Source organism: Malus sylvestris, chromosome 2 (assembly GCF_916048215.2).
Source record: "Malus sylvestris chromosome 2, drMalSylv7.2, whole genome shotgun sequence".
NCBI lineage: Eukaryota > Viridiplantae > Streptophyta > Magnoliopsida > Rosales > Rosaceae > Malus > Malus sylvestris.
Window position 1 is genome coordinate 28493056 of NC_062261.1, and position 18665 is coordinate 28511720.

Genomic DNA, 18665 nt, shown 5'->3' on the forward strand with positions numbered 1-18665 from the left:
GAAAAATGCCAACGAATTTTATTCAGGAAAATCTGGCTTTTGAAATTCGGAGAGCGGTGCCTCATCGATCTTTGAACAAGTGGCTCTACTGCCTCTTCTTTTATAGAGACATCAATTGTGTTCAAGAGTATGCTCAGAAAGTTGCTGCTTGTAGAAATTTCCCCTATCTTGCACCTTTGAAATTTTATTTGACCTCTGTTTTTCCTTCATCATTTCTGAAAAATGACTTGCCCATCTAATATTTGCTTAGATTTGAGTCTTAGGAGTGATACAGACGAGCAGCATCAGGATAATATATGGCGCCCGTCCTTCTTATCTTCTAATGGTCCTTTTACGGTTGGGGACTCTATGATGAAGAATAACATAACCGCTACTGTGGTAGCTAGGAATCTTCTCACTCCAAGGGATAACAAGATCCTTTCAGAACGGTCTGAAGAGTCGGCCGTTCAAGACTCCTTGGCTCTCAGTGTTCAGTGTGCTGGCTCTGTGTCCAATATGGGCCAACGCCTACTTGCTCAAACTCGCCAAGTTGAATCATTGATGGCAGATGTGGCAAGTCTTAAACAATAGATCAGAGGGCTCAAGCACGAGAATAGGGTGTTACACGTGCTTGCAAATAGTTACTCTACGAGCATGAAAAGAAAGCTTGTCCAACTGCAGGAATCCGAAAGTCGGATTCAAAGTGATCACCAGAGGTTCGTTGCTAGATTCCGAAAGCAACTGATGCATTCCCCTTCTGGTGTTTTGCTAAGTACTGGGGTGCCACATGATCAATCTCCAGTGCCTCCCCCTTCTGGGGTACTTTCGAGTACTGAGGCTTCACATGAGCAACCTTTGTGAAGGCTCCATCCTGTTTGTTTGTTTTAACTCATGTGTATGTATATATCTGTAATTTCTTGGAGATATTAATAAATAAGCTTTATTTCATTCAATGTATTGTGCCAAATACAATAAAGCATATACTTCACTAAGATGTGGTACTTCTGGACCAAATATTAATTTATCTTTACCCTCACGAAGATAAATGATTATTCTTAGTGTCTTCATCATATGAGTATTCAACTCATAATCTTCAATCCATATGGTTCTTTTAATATCATAAATATCATGGATAAGATTCGTGTTGGTAGATTGTTCGATCTGTAGCTCGAGACAATAATTCCTTCAACACTTTATAATTTTTCTAGACTCTTCAGGAGTCCCAATTTAATATCATCAACTCTTCAAGAGTTATAATTTAATGTCATTGATTCTTGCAAGAGATTTTAGTATGTTGAAACAATATCATAATGATAGTACTCACTAAGGCAATTTATATCATCCATTGGTATTGAGTACATATTTTATGTTTTACCCTTCAGAGGCTTACTTCAAGCAATTTGAATCCTTCAAGGGTTTTCTACACTTCATGACACATTTTCCTTTGGAATTTATACAGAGCAATTTGCTCCCATGTATACTTGAGGGATTTACTTATGGAGATATAATGTGGGCGACTCACAACCCTTCGTATATAACCTCATTGGTTCAACATCTTTTGGCTAGTTGTATTGTATTCAAATATATATATAGGTTCATTTTCCCACGTTCTTACAAAATTGTAATGGAATTGCCTTTCTCCATTTTGGCCAATAATTTTTCTTTTGTTGACGAACAAAAGAACGTGACTCAATATTAACACAGCTCATTGATGAATATAGTAGCTACTTGTAAAAACCAAAATTATCATTGGTTATCATCAATCCGTGATCCCATATTCTCATGTGCATGCGCATGCATAAAAGCTTTTCATTTCTTTGGATATCCATTGCCTCTTCAAGGGCATGACGCTATCTCTTCCAGGATAGTCATAATTTAGAGAATGTGGATCATAACCTCCTCTTGAGCGTTATAGAGCTTGGATTTTAATCTCCACTTCCGGGAGTTGAGTCATTGGAACCTATATGTCTATTATGCTCTATGTATGAGACATCAACATTCCCATGTCTGTGGATTGTCCTATCTGGGACGTGTATCCATGCGGCGACTGTCATGCTTCTGGCATGCAACAGTTATGCTTCGGGAATGCAATAGTTCAGTAGTGCCATATTATTCTTTTTTCGAATAACTGAACCTTTTGAGTCTAAAAATCTGCCACGCTTCAGGCGTGCAATAGATAAATCATTTACTGTCTCATTATTTTATCCAACAGAGACATCAATTCTTGTAGGCACATTTGCAGTAAGTATATATGATTTCATCACTTTCGTTGCATCATTCAATTATTCATATTTCATTTTCTCATTGATTGCTTCGTGAATTAAAATAAGACAAATTCTCTTCGTTCTTCTGGAACGGTCTTTTCTCATCATTCTTTTGGAATGATATTTTCTCATTGTTCTTCTGGAACGATATTATTTTCTCCCCCTAATGGCAGGAAAATTGTCTTATCAAAATGACAGTTCGCAAACCATGTGGTAAACATATCCCCAATCAAGAATTCCAAATATTGAATGATAGATGGTGTTCAACATCAATGCCTAATCTGCAATGATGCCTCATTTCAGTACGTTGTGGCAGTCTTACAGGCACATAGACAACACAACCAAAAACTCGTAAATGTATAATGTTTGGTTGGTTCCAAACCCGAGTTGTACTGAGAAGTATTGATGGTTGATAACATATCTCAACCGAATTAATAATGCATCATGTAAAGTTTACATGTCCACATGTAGAAAACTGGCAATTTCGTTTTCATGAGCAGAGCGTTGGTAATCAATTTCACCCACTTAATAAATACTTATGCTAAGCCATTGAGTATGGACATAAGGAACTTCTGGTCCTTATTTAATAGTCTGTAGACTGAGACTCTTATGGCTTTTATTAGAATTAAGTTGAGGCACTGCGGCACTTCAAACTTACAGTACTCATCAAGGAACTTCATGTCCTGATCTTGAGGATCAAGGGACTTCATACCTGATCTTTTTGCATGATGGAACTTCAGGTCCAATCATTTTTTATATGATAAGGATCAAGAAACTGCAGGTTCTGATCTGTTCAAGGAACTTCGGGTCCTTGTTATATACTCATCGTAACAAAAGATAAGTACAATAAATAAATTAAAGCAATAGACGGTAATTCCAGCCATAGTAAATAAATTGCATTTAAGTAAATGAGGCTTGTGACAAGGGCTTTAATTCAGCACCATTCACATAAATCAAAACTTAAAGCAGTAGCCGGTAAAACCGTCCATGATAAATAAATTGCTTTAAAGTAAATATGACTTGTGAAAGGATTTTAAGCCAACACCATTCACATAAATAAAGCAATAATAGAAAAGGGTGATGATTAAGTTTCCATCATATTTTTTTTTTCTTTGATTGGCAATCATTCAAACTTTTCCCCTTTTTTATTATTATTCTTATCCTTACCAGATGGTGCCCATGTACCTCCAATAACCTTTGTCCCCATTTCCTTTTTATTTTATTTTATTATTTTCTCATTCACATGCTGCATCATTCCAAAAACTTTGCCTTTTGTTTTCTTTCACATGGTGCAACGTACCACTCCAAAAGACTTTTGGTTTTATTCCTCCTTTTTCTTTATTCTTTCACATGGTGCCTCACCATTCCATAATCCCCTTTGTTTATTATTTTTCTTCCTTCTTTGTCTCTGCCAATCTCGAACCCAGGGTCACACAAAACCAATTCAATTCAAAAGGGCTACTAGAGACTGGTGTTGTTCTTGCATGGCCCAGAGAACATGGCATCGCAAAGCAAGAACTTCCATACAGGAACATAGATGACAGTGGGGTTGACGGAGGCACAAGAAAGGGAGGCTTGTGTGGAGTCAGTCATGCCATCACCATCTCAGACAACTGAGGATTCATGGAGGTCCTCGAGATCCATTGAGAACGACATGATCTGGGTTTCCAAGTCTAATGAGATTCTTCTGGATCTCTGGAAACCAGTTGTCAGGTACGAGTTTTCTTATCTCGTGACGACTTTAGGTCGTTGGAAATTTCAATTCGCACCGGAATTCGGTGGGGCGCTTCTGGCGCGGTAGGAGAAACGAAAAATGGACATACCTTTGCTTGTTTTGCTGCACCTTTATTTGTCTGTAAGATCTCTCCATCTTTCTTGTCCACGAGAGAAAAAAATAGATTGCAGGTCTAGCAGGGATAAGGATTAGCACATCAATAGTTAGAGTGATAAAAGAAAAGTGATAAAAGAAAGGTTGATGGAATTTTGACAAGATGATCTTCCCTGTTTGTCGTGTCTGGCTTGCCGTCTCTACTTTGTGTTTATCCGAATTTATGGCGTTATGCTTTCCACTGACATGAGAGCTTCTCGTGCTGATAACGTGTTGTAAAATCGACGGTGTGTGCAGTGGAATAAATAAGCAAGACACAAAATTTACGAGGTTCCTCTACAGTCAGTGTGACTGGAGTACGTCCTCGGGGCAGCAGTGGTGCTTCCATTATAATTTAGAATAATAGGAGTACAAAGATAACTCTCTCTATTCTCTCCTCTTTTCTCTCTTCCTCTTTCTTCTCTCTTCCTCTTGTTTCCTTTTCTTTTCTCACCCGTGAACTTCACCTCACTTCATCTCCTCTTCTTCCTTTATATAAACAAAAGAAAGCACTATTCACTTTACAAATTTTCCACAAATGAATAGTGAAAATACTGTGCATAAATAGTAACAAACTATTCATGTGGACCATCCACATAATATTTACAACAATTTTGACAATTTTTTTTATAAATATTCTACTATATTCACAAAAAAAGTAAATATTATAACAAACAATAAAAAAATGCATAGAGATGGATAATAAATGCATAAATATAGGGATAATAGGAAAAGAAAAAAAAAAGAAAACGAAATGCCCAGGAGATGGATAATAAATGCATAAATATAGGGATAATAGGGATAATAGGAATTGAAATTAATAACCAAAATTTTAGGAAAATGTTTGATCAAATTTTCAAAAGGAGTGTATGTTTAGTCTAAAAAATTTAAAAACGAGGCGCCTATATCAAATGCCCCTTAAGAGAACACACCTTGTCATATTTTGCCCACTTTTTCCAAATTTGCCCCTCACTTTTGAATACACAATGTTGAGATGAGGAGGGCAAAATAGTAATTTTGTACATTTTGATAAAATGACCAATCATATCCCCTTTTTTCCTATTTTGCCTTCACTTTTGATACACAATATTTACATAAGGAGGGAAAAATAGTAATTTTGTATCAAATATTTACATAAGATAAAAATATGTACTTATTAAGAGAAATTGTCTCACCATCCTTTTTTCATACAGGTAAGTGAAATCATGATGTTTTTTTTTTAATAGTTTGAATGAACTGAAACGGTTGCGCTTGAGGAAAACGTGGAGGAGGTGGGCGGTTGTTCACACACACAAAGTGTGTGCTCTCTGCTAGTAAATATAACTACAGCTATGCCATTGGGAGCTCATTTCTCTGTCCGCATATTTAGAATTCGTAGCGGTTTTGTTATCCTAAGAGCAAGATATAAGGAGTGTGAATGGAGATAAATCTTTTATAATTTGTTCATAAATTTTAGTTAGCAGCTTATTTAGAGAGTATTATAGATACTTTTTGACACACCCCGACCCGGAATGTCCGCTAGGACTCTGAATCGAGCTGTGCTGGCAGACACCTGGAAGGTGACGAAGCCATAAAGTGTAATGATGTGGAAAATTGTGAAAAAATTTAAACCTAAGAGTGCCTAAATACCAGAATGCATTGGTGAGCGGGAATGAACCCACTTCACACGTGACGTTAGAGCATAAGCAAGTACAGAAGAGTGAATTAAGAATCGTACCCTCGAAATAATCTCCAATACTAAGAATCGCCACAAATCTTCGACGATAAGAAAGCTCAGCTAAAAAAATCTGGAGGGTGAAGACAAGACAAGGGTGAGTGGCCCTGTAAATAAAATTTTAATAAAACCCATATAAAAACATTATAATCCCTCACTACAACACCTGTGTAATTTCCAGAAAATATCATAATTATACCACAATACAACATCTCTTCAGCAATATCAAATAATCATGTGATTAATAACTCCTACTAGTACGCAAGCCGGAGTCACCTATGGTGACCTGTACGACTTACTCATATCTCATCACATATACTAGTTCATCACATATTTCATCACATATGCTAGCTTATTAGCTCATCACATATTCATCATATATGCTAGCTTCTCATCACATATCTCGTCATAAATGCATATGCTAGCATCTCATCACATATCTCATCATAAATATATACTAGCATCTCATCATATATCATCACATATATACTAGCATTACATCATAAATATATGCTAGCATCTCATCACATATCTCATCACAAATATATGCTAGCTTATCATAACATATCTCATCATATATATATATATATATATATATATATATATCATCAATTGTAGCTAGTATATAAGTCGGAGTCACCTATGATGACCTGTACGACTGAAATCAGAGCTCATCAATCGTTGCTAGCACATAAGCCGGAGTCACCTCTAGTGACCTATACGACACTACGCATGCACACGAGTCGGAACCACAGTAGTGGTCTGTACGACAAGACTGGGTGTAAATGAATACACTCAAGTGCTACGATCACATGAAGAGTCACCTACGAGTCGGAACCACCTATAGTGGTCTGTACGACAGGCCTGTGCACCTACCTTGAATTCAAGGTGAGAGTATGGTGCGGGAGGTGAACATTACGTGAATGACTGTGCTCTGGCCACGGGCGGGAGCACTAACACCGGGGTGCATGTTTATGAGCTTTGAATGAATCTAATACAACATGTATGACTCATAAGCAACTTGTACGACAATGCCGAAGTTGACTACTATTGCAATCTGTACGACAGTGTCGGAGTTGCTTTAAACATAGATGTAGTCATATCATAACCCCATCAATTCAACTAATGCCGTATACTTACTTTAACTTACCTGAACTTACCTGTGTGTCCTGCGTTCACCTTTGCACTTCAGAGCGCTCACAATAATTATGTGCAAGGAATATACTTATGAATATGCCATGATGAAATCTAAAATAAAAACATTTCATAGTATTTCCAATTACATAATACGGTGTACTAACTATTAATCACCAAAACATAAAGTTAAAACGCACATTTTTCACTCATATCCCTCACATTGCTCAATTCTTTAAACAAGGCTATTGTGTTGATTATATAATCTCATTTGTTATATGGCTACATCTAACGTCTCGTGAGACTGCCTACGTACCCTAAACAGGGATCAAGCCATTCGTAGTTCGCAATAATCATTTATAGTAATACGCATATGGATATATCATGATGAAATCTAAACTCAACCATCTCATAGTATTTTATAACATATAAATATATAAATGTCATGACATAAATTTCTCAATTTTATTTAAACCCATTTATAGAATTATCAATCATGAAAAATATGATAAGCAAAGAAAGATCCACTCACCTGGAGTCCGCGTTACAACTTCCTAGCACAAACATCGAGGAGTCACAAACGATCAGCGCCTGTGACCAATTATCAAACCATATCTCAGAATTCTCGTCGATACAATACATAACTTACATCGCACATGAGTCTACGTAATTCGGTCCAGAAGATCTACAAATCAGATCTCTGACCCGTAACTTCCAAGGATCTACATTATGCTTTTAGAATAGCATACTAAAGTTTCGGAACGATCCAACGGTTGGATCTCCGCCAATTGCCAAAACCAAGTGACGGTTAACATTTATTTTATGAACTTACAAATCCAATTCGGAAAGATCTGCACATCGGATTCCCAATCCATAAATTCATATAATCCTTAAATATTACATATTATAACATATCAAAGTTTGGTGACAATCCAACGATCGGATAGTCGATTCATATTTTCACCTAACCATGAATTGTGATGAAATTAGGTTCAATGGCTCAATCTATGTATCGATTATCAAAACTGAAATTAAGACATCAATCATAGCCTAAAAATAATATTGACGGCCCACTGGCCACGTGCCGCCGCGAGTGGCGGTCGGCAGCCCCAACTCGTCGGAAAAAATCCAACTATTTCCAAAAATTACCAAATTTCACAGAAATGAAGATCTCAATGAGCAGAGCAAGTTTTATACCTATGGCCAAGTCCAATTGGGCCTGAAAATGCTCCAATTTCATCAAACTCGCTGGAAAACCCTAAAATTGGGTGCATTGAAATTCACTGTCGCCGGTGCCCCCCCCCCCCCCCCCCCCGGCGTAGATGGCTGGGCTTTGTTCCAGGGATCAAGGAGAGTACATTGGGGGTGGTAGTTGATGAAATTAGTTTCAGGTATGGGAGTTGCCATCATATGTTCCTTGGCGGCGGCGTCGCTCCCCGTCACGAAATGGGACCAATTACCATCGTCCCATGGATGGAAAATGAAGAACAAGGAGTGGGATGATGTTTGCAGGTGATGGAGATCCTTGATTTGCTGCAATAACTGGCTCAGGTGCGGGTCACGGAATCGGTAACGAGTTGAAGAGAAAGGGTGTCTAATCCCCTGTTCTCTCCTTCCCTCCTGGGCTCTCTCTTCCCTCCTCCCGATTGGGTATCTTCTCCCTCTCTCCTTCCCCAATTCACCACACCTTCCCTCATTTTTTCTCCCGAAACCCCTCATTTCTTCCATTTCTGATTGGTCTTTCTTCCTCTTCTCTCCCCCTCAGCCACACCTATGTGGCATAACCCTTTAGAATTATAAAGTAATATAATATAATTAAAAATGGAAATTTTCTCCAAAATACTTCGAATTCGTAACTCCATAAAACTTGACCGTAACTTCAAATTCATTTCTGCTTGTGCCTACGCTTCCGTATCGTTGAGTACATCAGGAGAGGAATATTTAGTACGTCTTACTATACATTGGTCAACGAAAGTCAAACCTTCACTTTTAGGGTATTTTCGTAAATTCACACTTTTAAAATTTATAAATTAATAAAATTTGGGACGGGTTGTCACACTTTTAGTATAACAATGATACATAGATGCTAGTGATTAACAATTTTAGTTATTAGCAAATTTAAGAGAAAAGAAGTTTCAAAGTCTGATATTTATTTTAGTGACTGAAAAGAATGACGAGACTACGAGCCTACTTGAGATTGTTTCTCGAAAACCTAAAAGCTTTTTCATGAAACACTTTGATATAAAGTCAATAAAGAAAAGAAATTAAAAGACTGAAAAGAAGAAAAAAATGGTCATAACTTCGATGCTTTATTGAAAAGAAGAATGAATATATATATATATATATATAGGGGTGTGATATCCACACACCCAATTTTACTTCTCACACACCTTTTTAATTTTCGGCCGTCGGATCGGATGAATTGAAGAAGATCAACGGACAGAAATTATCAAGGGGTGTGTAAGAAGTAAAATGGGGTGTATGAATATCACACCCCTATATATATATATATATATATATATTCATGAAACACTTTGATATAAAGTCAATAAAGAAAAGAAATTAAAAGACTGAAAAGAAGAAAAAAATGGTCATAACTTCGATGCTTTACTGAAAAGAAGAATGAATATATATATATATATATATATATAACACAATAACTACACTCCTTTAAATAGATAAACTCTATATATTACATAAAATATAAAACATCCAACGATATAAGATAAACTTAATATTTAACTTTCTTAATATGATAGCACTTGACCTCCCATATCAAATTTATGAGTGGTAGTAGCGGTACAACTCTTGAACGCTTTCATTTCATACAAAGTATAGTTGTATTCAGTCAATTCGAAGTAGACCGGAAAGGATTAGCAGGTACGGTTAGATTGTCACCTTCTCCTTCTAACATTTGAATAACAACTTTCATGGAAGGGCGATCTATGGGGTGCCATTGGACGCACCATAGACCCACAATAGCTAGCTTCTTTGCAGTTTCAGCATCTCCTCCGTCCTCAATGTGAATCCGTAGGTCGTCCCCTTGTTCTAAAAGGTTATAAATCCATTCTGGGAAGTAGACTTCGCTGCTGGTGGAGTCCTCTTCCATGAACTTAAAGTTTTTTCTTCCCCCGACCATTTCCAGCAGCAACATTCCAAAGCTATAGACATCTGACTTGTAGGACACGTTTCCAAAGTTCCTAGAGAACACTTCGGGCGCAATGTAGCCAATGGTCCCTCTGATGGTAGTCATGGATACTGCACTTTGATCTCTAGAGCACAACTTGGCGAGACCAAAATCGGAAACTTTTGGGGTGAAATTCTGGTCTAGCAAAATGTTGTGTGGTTTGATATCGAAATGGAGGATTCGTAGGTCACACCCTTGATGAAGATATTCAATTCCTTTGGCTATACCTAAAGCAATCTCATGCAACTTATCCCAACCAAGGAAAGCGCTTTTACTATCTGCTGATGATAAGATATTCTGTAGTGAACCATTTGGTAGATATTCATACACAAGAGCTGTTGTGTACCCATCAGCACAAAAACCAACCAAGCGAACCACATTGACATGGTGGACTCGACCCATTGTTCCGACTTCATTTATAAAATCTTCTCCTTTTTCATTAGAATTGTTGAGGATTTTCACAGCTACAAGTAAGTCGGAGGAAAGCTGTCCTTTGTACACTGTTCCATAGGCTCCTTGACCTAACTTTTCATTGAATTGATTTGTTATCCTTTTAATATCAGCGTAGGAATATCTACTTGGCTTGTGTGCTATGTAATCGTCCAAAAATCTTTCAATCCTCAACTGATTTGTTTTCTCTATTTTGTTGGAGCTATAAACACGGTAAATGAGAGTCCCCACGACTGTTACAACCACAGAAAATGTGAAAATACCTGCGGATACAGATGAAACTCTGCGTTAAGAACCAACCCATTTCTAAATTAAATTAAAATAAATCACAATTGCCTCCAACTGATAAAGCCCCCAGAAATCAGAACTGAATTTATATTAATACTTATACATATATAGGGTTCTTTTGTGCGGAAGTTAATGTGTCTTTTATCCGGATGCTGGCACTGAGTTTTGAACTCGTAAGGTTTTCTTGTACCTTAAAAGAAGAACCCTTTCAAGGATGGGATCCAAAACTTGAAAAACAAATGATGAAAATTGGTGCCTGTTGAAGCAAGTTCCGACTAGGACCCTAAAATTTAACATACTGGCATGAGGTTCAATAATCCAAACCGTCTTGGATTTAGCTCTCCATCTAAGATTTATGATCATGGATCACACAAGTGTGCAAAAATTAACCTAACTATTAGCAGTTCAAATTCAATCTTGTAAAAATAGTGCTTATGTGAACAACTTACCAGATATTTCTAAGCTTGTCCTTCCACGGGTACTATCTGTAAAAGCAGGTTAATTAAGTCAATAATTAGTACTTTTGTTATCAAAATAATAAAATACTTGAAGAATTGTTTGCATAAATCTTTGTTTTCATTTGATATAAAAAGTTCGAATATATTCTTTGAGTCCAAATTTGTTGTATATATTATCTGCACAAACTAGCTAATTAAAACCTTGTCAATGTGAAAAAGAGGGAAATATTTGCCGGCAAAGTACTGCAACAAGTCAAGTTAAATGGGAGATTAAAGGATACCTTCGCTCACGCATTCAGTTTCTTCAGTTTCATTATCTGTGAAATTATATTGACCAATGGTTCTCTTCAGTCTGCAAGTCTTGCCCATCTCTTCGCAACGTCTACATGATGGTTTGGACCACTGCAGCATCAGAGGTGTGTATGCTCTCACTGATGAAATATCTGGAACTGATGTGTAGTCACGCTGCTTGGTACAAGAAACTAGGTTCATTTGACCAATGGAACACCGGCCGTCGACAGCATAGTAGTAGGTTTGGTTGTCAGGAATGTCAAGGCCGGAAGGGCACAGTTTGATAAGACAACCTGTTTCAAGTAATGGTGACGGACAACTGAATAAAGTAAAATTAGTATCAACCGGTCCATGCACAAATTGAAAGGTCGAGGAAGATAAGTTGAATTTGAAAATATCTGTAGGCGGGCAATCACTTTGGAAATATACTCCGATTTCTTGAGATGCGTAGTTAATCGTTTCAACGATGAGGTTGTTCGATGAGGATGGCATCTCAAGCACGGTTTGATTGTCGTTGGTGCATGATAGAACAAAGCCATGGTAACCGCACTGTAAGGGCTTTCCTTTAAGTCGAAATGGGAATCGGATGGCTGGACCGTTGTGTTCACAGTTACTTACTTCTGTGCATTTTTCAGGGGCTACTCTGTCGCCATACACTTTGATTACAATACCAGCATCTGCTATCATGAGAAAGCAGCACAAGAAATTGATCAGAAGCATTCTATCCAATGAGAATGTTGATTGTAGAAGTTTAATATCTTGGTAATTCATATATATGATTGTATATAAGATATGGGATTGCAGAAGTCCCCTATGTTTTGGGTAATAAATAATAATCTCTTTTTATATTCACCCCTTCGTTCCATTTCCTACCCCCAAAAACGGTTTTCTAAATTTTTTGAATCTTCCACCCAATTTTGTTTTTAACTTCAATTTGAAGGACTTGGTCGTGATTTGCTTATGGGTTATTACCATCGTTATCAAATAAAAACTTTTAGTCGCTTTTATGCAACTGTTACTCGCTATAACGTGAAACTGGAATGCTGGAAACTGTTTCTTCCTCAGATGGGCCAGATCAACCCATTATTATACATGTTATTCCGAGTTAGATGAGGTGGGTTCTGTGGTCGTGTGGCTTCAATATTGGTCATTCTACATTGAGTAATGCTAGGTAGATTAACATTTTAGTAATAATCCAATTATCAACTTCTATGTCATTGAGTTTACAAAATTTATTCTATAAATTTAGTCTCCCTAGCATTACCCTTCTAGAATTTGGAGTTGTCAATATAGTTTGGTTGTGCAAATTTGTTCTCTTTAGTTTAGCCTTGGTTGTTGTTGTTGTTGGAATTAGTATTGATGAGACTTGTGTTTTGCATACGTCTTTAATGTACTCTTAAAGTTTTTGCAATAACTATGGTTGTTATGTTGAAAAACTGCTTATTAAAGTTTTTTTTTCATTCAATAAAAGAAAAAAGGTAAGTGATTTTTACACACGATTTTTCTTCTCCTACGTACACTTGTATATGTACATTTCTGGCCTTTAAAAATTAAAAAAAAAGTGCAGAAAAAGAAAAGAGAGTGTGTGGGAAAAAAAAATTATATATATATATTTTCCTTTTTAACAAAGGGAAAGGATAATACTTGGATCTTCCCAGGAAGTACCTAATTTACTGACCATCTTACATGGCCAATAAATTTAAAACACCTAGCATTTTAACTCTCTTCTAATATTTTTCTATCTCTGTAACCAAACACATTTTGTACCTGAGAACCCTCTCTTCTTCCCATCTTCTTTCCTTGCCCAGCCCAACCCTTCACCTTCTTCGGCGATCATCTCCATGCCTATCGGGAGTTTACTAATTGGGCCACAAGTGTACCCACCGGGGATAATACTTATTGGGCCACTTAAGAGTGAGTAAATTGAATAATCCTTGGTCAGGACCAAAAGTGTACGGACCACTGACATGGTCCAATAATATAAAGATATCTGTAATTTTAAAACGGGGTGTGCTATTTACATATCTTTTTTTACTTCTCATACAATATTTATTAATTTTTATCCATTGATCTTCTTCGATTCATCTGATCTGACGATCGAAAATTAGAAGGATTTGTGAGAAGTAAAAAGGAATGTTTGGATATCATAGCCCTTTTAAAGCACCACTATTCTAGTAACCAAACACCTTGAAGTCCTAAACCCATAACCCATAATCCATAACCCATAACCCATAACCAACCTCCAGATTCCCTCCTCAGTCGTCATCGACCGATGCCCCACCTTTTCACCGCCTTCCCTCCCCAGCATCTCTCTCTCATCAGAGTCTGCAATTCTTTTGAACTTCAAAGTTCCAAACCTCTTGTCTTCCACAACCTCCAATTTCGCGGATTTCCATAACCCAATTTTACCGAGCTCAGATCTGGACGCCGGAGAGGGATTGAAACTGACGTCGCCGGAGAAAAGAAGGATTGGGAGTGGTCGGGAGTGAGAGTAGATCGCCGGAGAAGTAACGGAGTGCGGGGGTTGCTGGAGAAAGAAGGGTTGAGGAAGAAGACTGGGTGATTGGTTACAAGAATAAGCAAGTGTTTGATTGAGTTTCACTTGACAGGTGGAATAATTTTATTGGACCACGTAAGTGGTCAGCTTGTCAGTATTATCCTAGTTTTACTCGTCTCGTGGGTTTGTCTTTGCTTCGTTTGTGATAAATAATGGGCTCCAAGCGGCCAATTTATATCTGAATTCGCCCCTTTCTTGCCTTAAGCCAAAAACCCTTGCTCCCCATTAAGCTTTTTTGCCCTCTTCCATAATTTTGATACATTTATATTCTCTTTTGCCATGTGTAGAGGAAGTCTCTTACTAGTTGCATATGGAGCCCTTCTTCTACTCTTTCTTCTTCCCTTTATTTGTTCCCAAACATCGATACCTGAAAATAATTCTGTTTGTACTCTTTCTTGTGGCAATATTAACATAAGCTCTCCATTTCGGTTAAAAGGAGACCCTCAACACTGCGGCAACCGTACGTATGAGCTAACTTGTGAGGAAAATGTTACAGTCCTCTACTTGTATAACCGAAAGTTTTACGCCAAGGCGATCAATTACAATAACTTTACAATCCGAGTTGTGGATGCTGCTGTTCAAAAGAAAGATAACTACTACTCCATCCCACGTTACTCTTTAACCTCATCCAACTTTAGTTATTGGGATCCTTACAGCACTTATATAGTCCGACTGACGTGGAGTTCAAATCCTCCAGAGAGAAGTTCCACGACACGGCCTATAATTTTTATGAACTGTCCAAATCCAATGCATTCTCCTGGCCTTGTAGAAACAGCTCCATGCGTCAAGGACGGCACCTATTCTTCCAATTCTTCTTTGTCCAATGGTTTAAGAATGTTTTCTTATTCCATCTTTGGCTGGAATGGCTCCATAAGTTCATTGGATTTGGGGGAGTCCTGTGAAATAACGCAGATGCTTATGGTCTCACCTTCGTTATCCGTAGAAAACGTGCCTGAACACTTGACGTCCTGTGAAGGCATATACAGTGAAATAGCGCATGGCTTCGAGCTTTCATGGTTTGACCAGGCTTGTAGCACCTCAAACTGCACACAGTATGAGTGGCATTATTGTGTGCTCAACAACGTGAGCAAAATTGAGTGCTTTAGCTACGAAACCAGAAAAGGTAGTGTCTATTATTTCTCTTATTCACAAGGCTAGAGTAACCAAATTAATTCAGCAAATAATTAGTCTTCAATTACTGGGAGTCTGTCTATCTATGGAGATTTAGGTTTTACAACTCTAGAATAACTTATGTCATATAAATATCGACCATATGAATGGGAGAGAAACTTTTATTTCTATTAAGTACGTATTCGGGGCTAAATTATGTCATATAAATATCGCTACCTTTCTTTTTGTACTTTCTCTTTTTACCTTTTTGCTTTATTTTTAAGATCTTACATATTACTTGATAATCAAAACTGTTTATTTTGCATACCACTATAAACTAATACTGCAAAATACCCCATTAATCCGAATTTAGAAATCATTTCACTGTTCGATTAACGATGTCATGATTTTTTGTTTAACTAAAGCACATGGTTCACCTTTTATTGAATTCATATATTGTTATTTTTTCTAGTAATATTTAGAAAATAGGCAGTTTGGAATATCAAGTAATATTGTAAGATCTTACAAAAAAGTAGAAGGTAATAAGTGAAAGTACAAGCAGAAAGGTAGCTAGCATTCTCCTATGATATTAATTTTCACCCTTTTTCTTCTCTTAATGGTAAATAATATATGATCCTTTAGAGGAAAAATAATATATATGATCCTTAATGATTATTCTTCTTCTTTTGCAATGCAGAACATTGGTACAACAAGATCTTGCTGCCCACAGTAGAGGCACTAGGCAAGTGGTTTACTCTCTAACGCGGCTTATATATAATACATGTGTAGTTAGTTTCTTTATTTGTGGTCACCTTGATATTTATTAAAAAATTACATTTGGAAACTATGATCGATATTCATCGCTTTGCTGCAGAAACGGTTTTGTACCAGATGTATTTCTTCATCCGCTATGGTCAGTTTATCCCTAGGGACGAGTTGAGGTATAACTCCCTTTATTACGGGTGTCTGATAATTCTGTACTATTTCCTAGGTAATGTGAACTACTCGTACTCAGCTATCATGCACCTTTTTTCTAGCTTCAGATACTCATCATTCAAAAATGAATGTTTGATGATCACTTTGTTTTTGTTTTCATTCTTATTATTATGTTTTAGTTAAAGGTTGCAGGGGAATATGGAAGAATATGAGAAAGAGTGAAAAGGATAGAGAAATTGTTATTGTCTTTGAAACAATCTCAAAGTGTTTTCCTTTAATTTTTTTGTTTCATAAATTCTCCATTTCTCCATCATCTCCCACCCCCATCCCCATATCTTCTTTCTATAATTTCCCCTCGCCTTTTTTTCCTCTCTCTTTTTAGATTAAAAATTAAAACTAAAGGATTTCCAAACAGTTGCTTAATTAATGAAAAATATTGTTGCACTAAAGGAACAAGTTTGATGATATTACAGCAATCAATCTATTTGGTGACTCCAATGTTTTTGAAACGTGCAGGACTCTTCCAAGTAGTCAAATTTTTATTTGGCTTTCCCTGTTTAATTGCATTAATAATATACAAATGCAAAAGGAGGCACTTGTCCATGTATGAAAATATAGAAGACTTTCTGCAGAATAATCAGCTCATGCCAGTAAGGTACTCTTACTCGGACATAAGAAAGATGGCCAGAGGTTTTAAGGACAAGTTAGGGGAAGGTGGCTTTGGTTCTGTGTACAAGGCAAAGCTTCGCAGTGGCCGTCTTGTAGCCATCAAGATGTTGGGCAAGTCGAAAGCCAACGGGCAGGATTTTATCAATGAAGTTGCTACCATCGGAAGGATTCACCATGTTAACGTGGTCCAACTTATTGGTTTTTGTGTGGAGGGTTCAAAGCGTGCTCTTGTATATGACTTCATGCCTAATGGGTCTCTTGATAAGCACATATTTTCTCAACAAGGAGTTATCTCCTTAAGTTGCGAGAAAATGTCTGAAATCTCACTTGGAGTGGCTCGTGGTATTGAATATTTGCATCGAGGATGTGACATGCAAATTTTGCACTTCGACATCAAGCCTCACAACATTCTTCTCGACGAGAACTTTCTTCCGAAGGTTTCAGATTTTGGGTTAGCAAGGCTATGCCCATTAGATAATAGCATTGTGTCTTTGACTGCAGCGAGAGGAACCCCCGGATACATAGCTCCAGAGTTTTTCTACAAAAACATTGGAGGTGTTTCATACAAAGCTGATGTCTATAGTTTTGGGATGCTACTGATGGAAATGGCTGGAAAAAGAAAGAACTTAAACGTAAATATAGAACACTTGAGCCAAATATACTTTCCAACATGGGTTTTCGACCAGCTGAGTGGAGGAAATGACCTTACAATCGGAGATGCTACAGAGGAGGAAAAGAAAATCATTAAGAAGATGATTATTGTGGCGTTGTGGTGCATACAAATGAAGCCTAGCGACCGTCCTTCTATGAATAAAGTAGTAGAGATGCTTGAGGGAGAAATTGAGAGCCTTCAAATGCCTCCAAAGCCTTTCTTATACCGACAACAAATGCCAGAGGTGGTTCCTGGCGACAGTTCAAGTACCGCATAAGCTGCATCGACAACGACAACATCTACGGAAATTGTTTTGATTGCAGATGAAAATTCAGAGAATTAATATAGCTAGTAGCAATGTTGATGTGCAAAGGAACGTTTAGTGTACCCAATAAGCACAAATAGCCTACTTGTATTTAATGGCATTGATTGCTTTCTAGTTTTCAGTTTTTAGCTTTGGTACGTACAAGGATTAATTTATGCACAAATCGTATCTCGATTAGTATGGAAAGCATTAGATATATAATTTGTGTATGAGCAAAGTTCGATATCGATATATTATGTTGAAGAATGCAATCCTACAAAAGAAACTAAACAAATTACACAGCTTATATCGAATGCTTCCAATTCCAATTGCATATGAGAAGCTTTAAGAGGAGGAGAAGGTACCTGATCAAGGCGTGGCTATCTTTGATTATTATCTCAGGATGTGCATTTGAATTCAGAGGTCGCACTTGGTGCGATGGCAAGTGCCTTCGCCCATGAGCGGTAGGTCTCGGGTTCGAGACTTGGGAGCAGCCTCTCCATAAATGGGGGTAAGGCTAGCCGACATTCACCTCTCACAGACCCTGCGTAAAGCGGGAGCCTTGTGCACTGGGTACGACCTTTTATGTGCATTTGAATTCAAATTAACTTAGAAAGGTAGAACTAATATTTATTCTTCATACAAAGACTACAGCATATTGCCTTCCATATGCGACCCAATTAATATTTATTGCAATCAGTAGGCTTAAAAGAGAGTCTCTTTCGTTTGTGCCATGTTGCCAAAGACCGCGATTTCTCAACGAATGGGTCTGAAAGCTAAGCAAACTATATCCATTGACACTCTT

At 37.4% G+C, this 18665-nt stretch overlaps 2 protein-coding genes and 1 long non-coding RNA gene across 4 annotated transcripts in view; 1 reads left to right on the forward strand and 2 right to left on the reverse strand.

Annotated features, from left to right (window-relative positions):
- Positions 1-12503, reverse strand: part of LOC126589829 (rust resistance kinase Lr10-like) — a 60764-nt gene extending 48261 nt beyond the window's left edge. The window contains exons 1-3 of one of the 2 annotated variants that reach the window (XM_050255268.1): positions 11623-12503; positions 11333-11368; positions 10373-10858 (exon numbers count right to left, since the gene is read on the reverse strand). In XM_050255268.1, the coding sequence (XP_050111225.1) occupies positions 10373-10858; positions 11333-11368; positions 11623-12403 (1303 nt within the window). In that variant the 5' untranslated portion in view covers positions 12404-12503. Of the gene's footprint in view, positions 1-9607; positions 10859-11332; positions 11369-11622 lie in introns of those variants that run through there. The other variant, XM_050255261.1, reaches the window with a different exon arrangement.
- Positions 2464-4717, reverse strand: LOC126590117 (uncharacterized). Its single transcript, XR_007612071.1, has 2 exons — positions 4067-4717; positions 2464-3938 (listed from the first exon to the last, which is right to left on the reverse strand). It is a non-coding gene; the product is annotated as an uncharacterized LOC126590117 (long non-coding RNA).
- Positions 12504-13847: 1344 nt separating the features above from the next.
- On the forward strand, positions 13848-18058 carry LOC126589824 (LEAF RUST 10 DISEASE-RESISTANCE LOCUS RECEPTOR-LIKE PROTEIN KINASE-like 2.1). The gene is made up of 4 exons (XM_050255248.1): positions 13848-15312; positions 15997-16041; positions 16174-16290; positions 16752-18058. The coding sequence occupies exons 1-4, from the start codon at positions 14469-14471 to the stop codon at positions 17831-17833; spliced, it is 2088 nt and encodes a 695-aa protein (XP_050111205.1). The 5' UTR covers positions 13848-14468; the 3' UTR covers positions 17834-18058.
- The last annotated feature ends 607 nt before the right edge of the window (positions 18059-18665 follow it).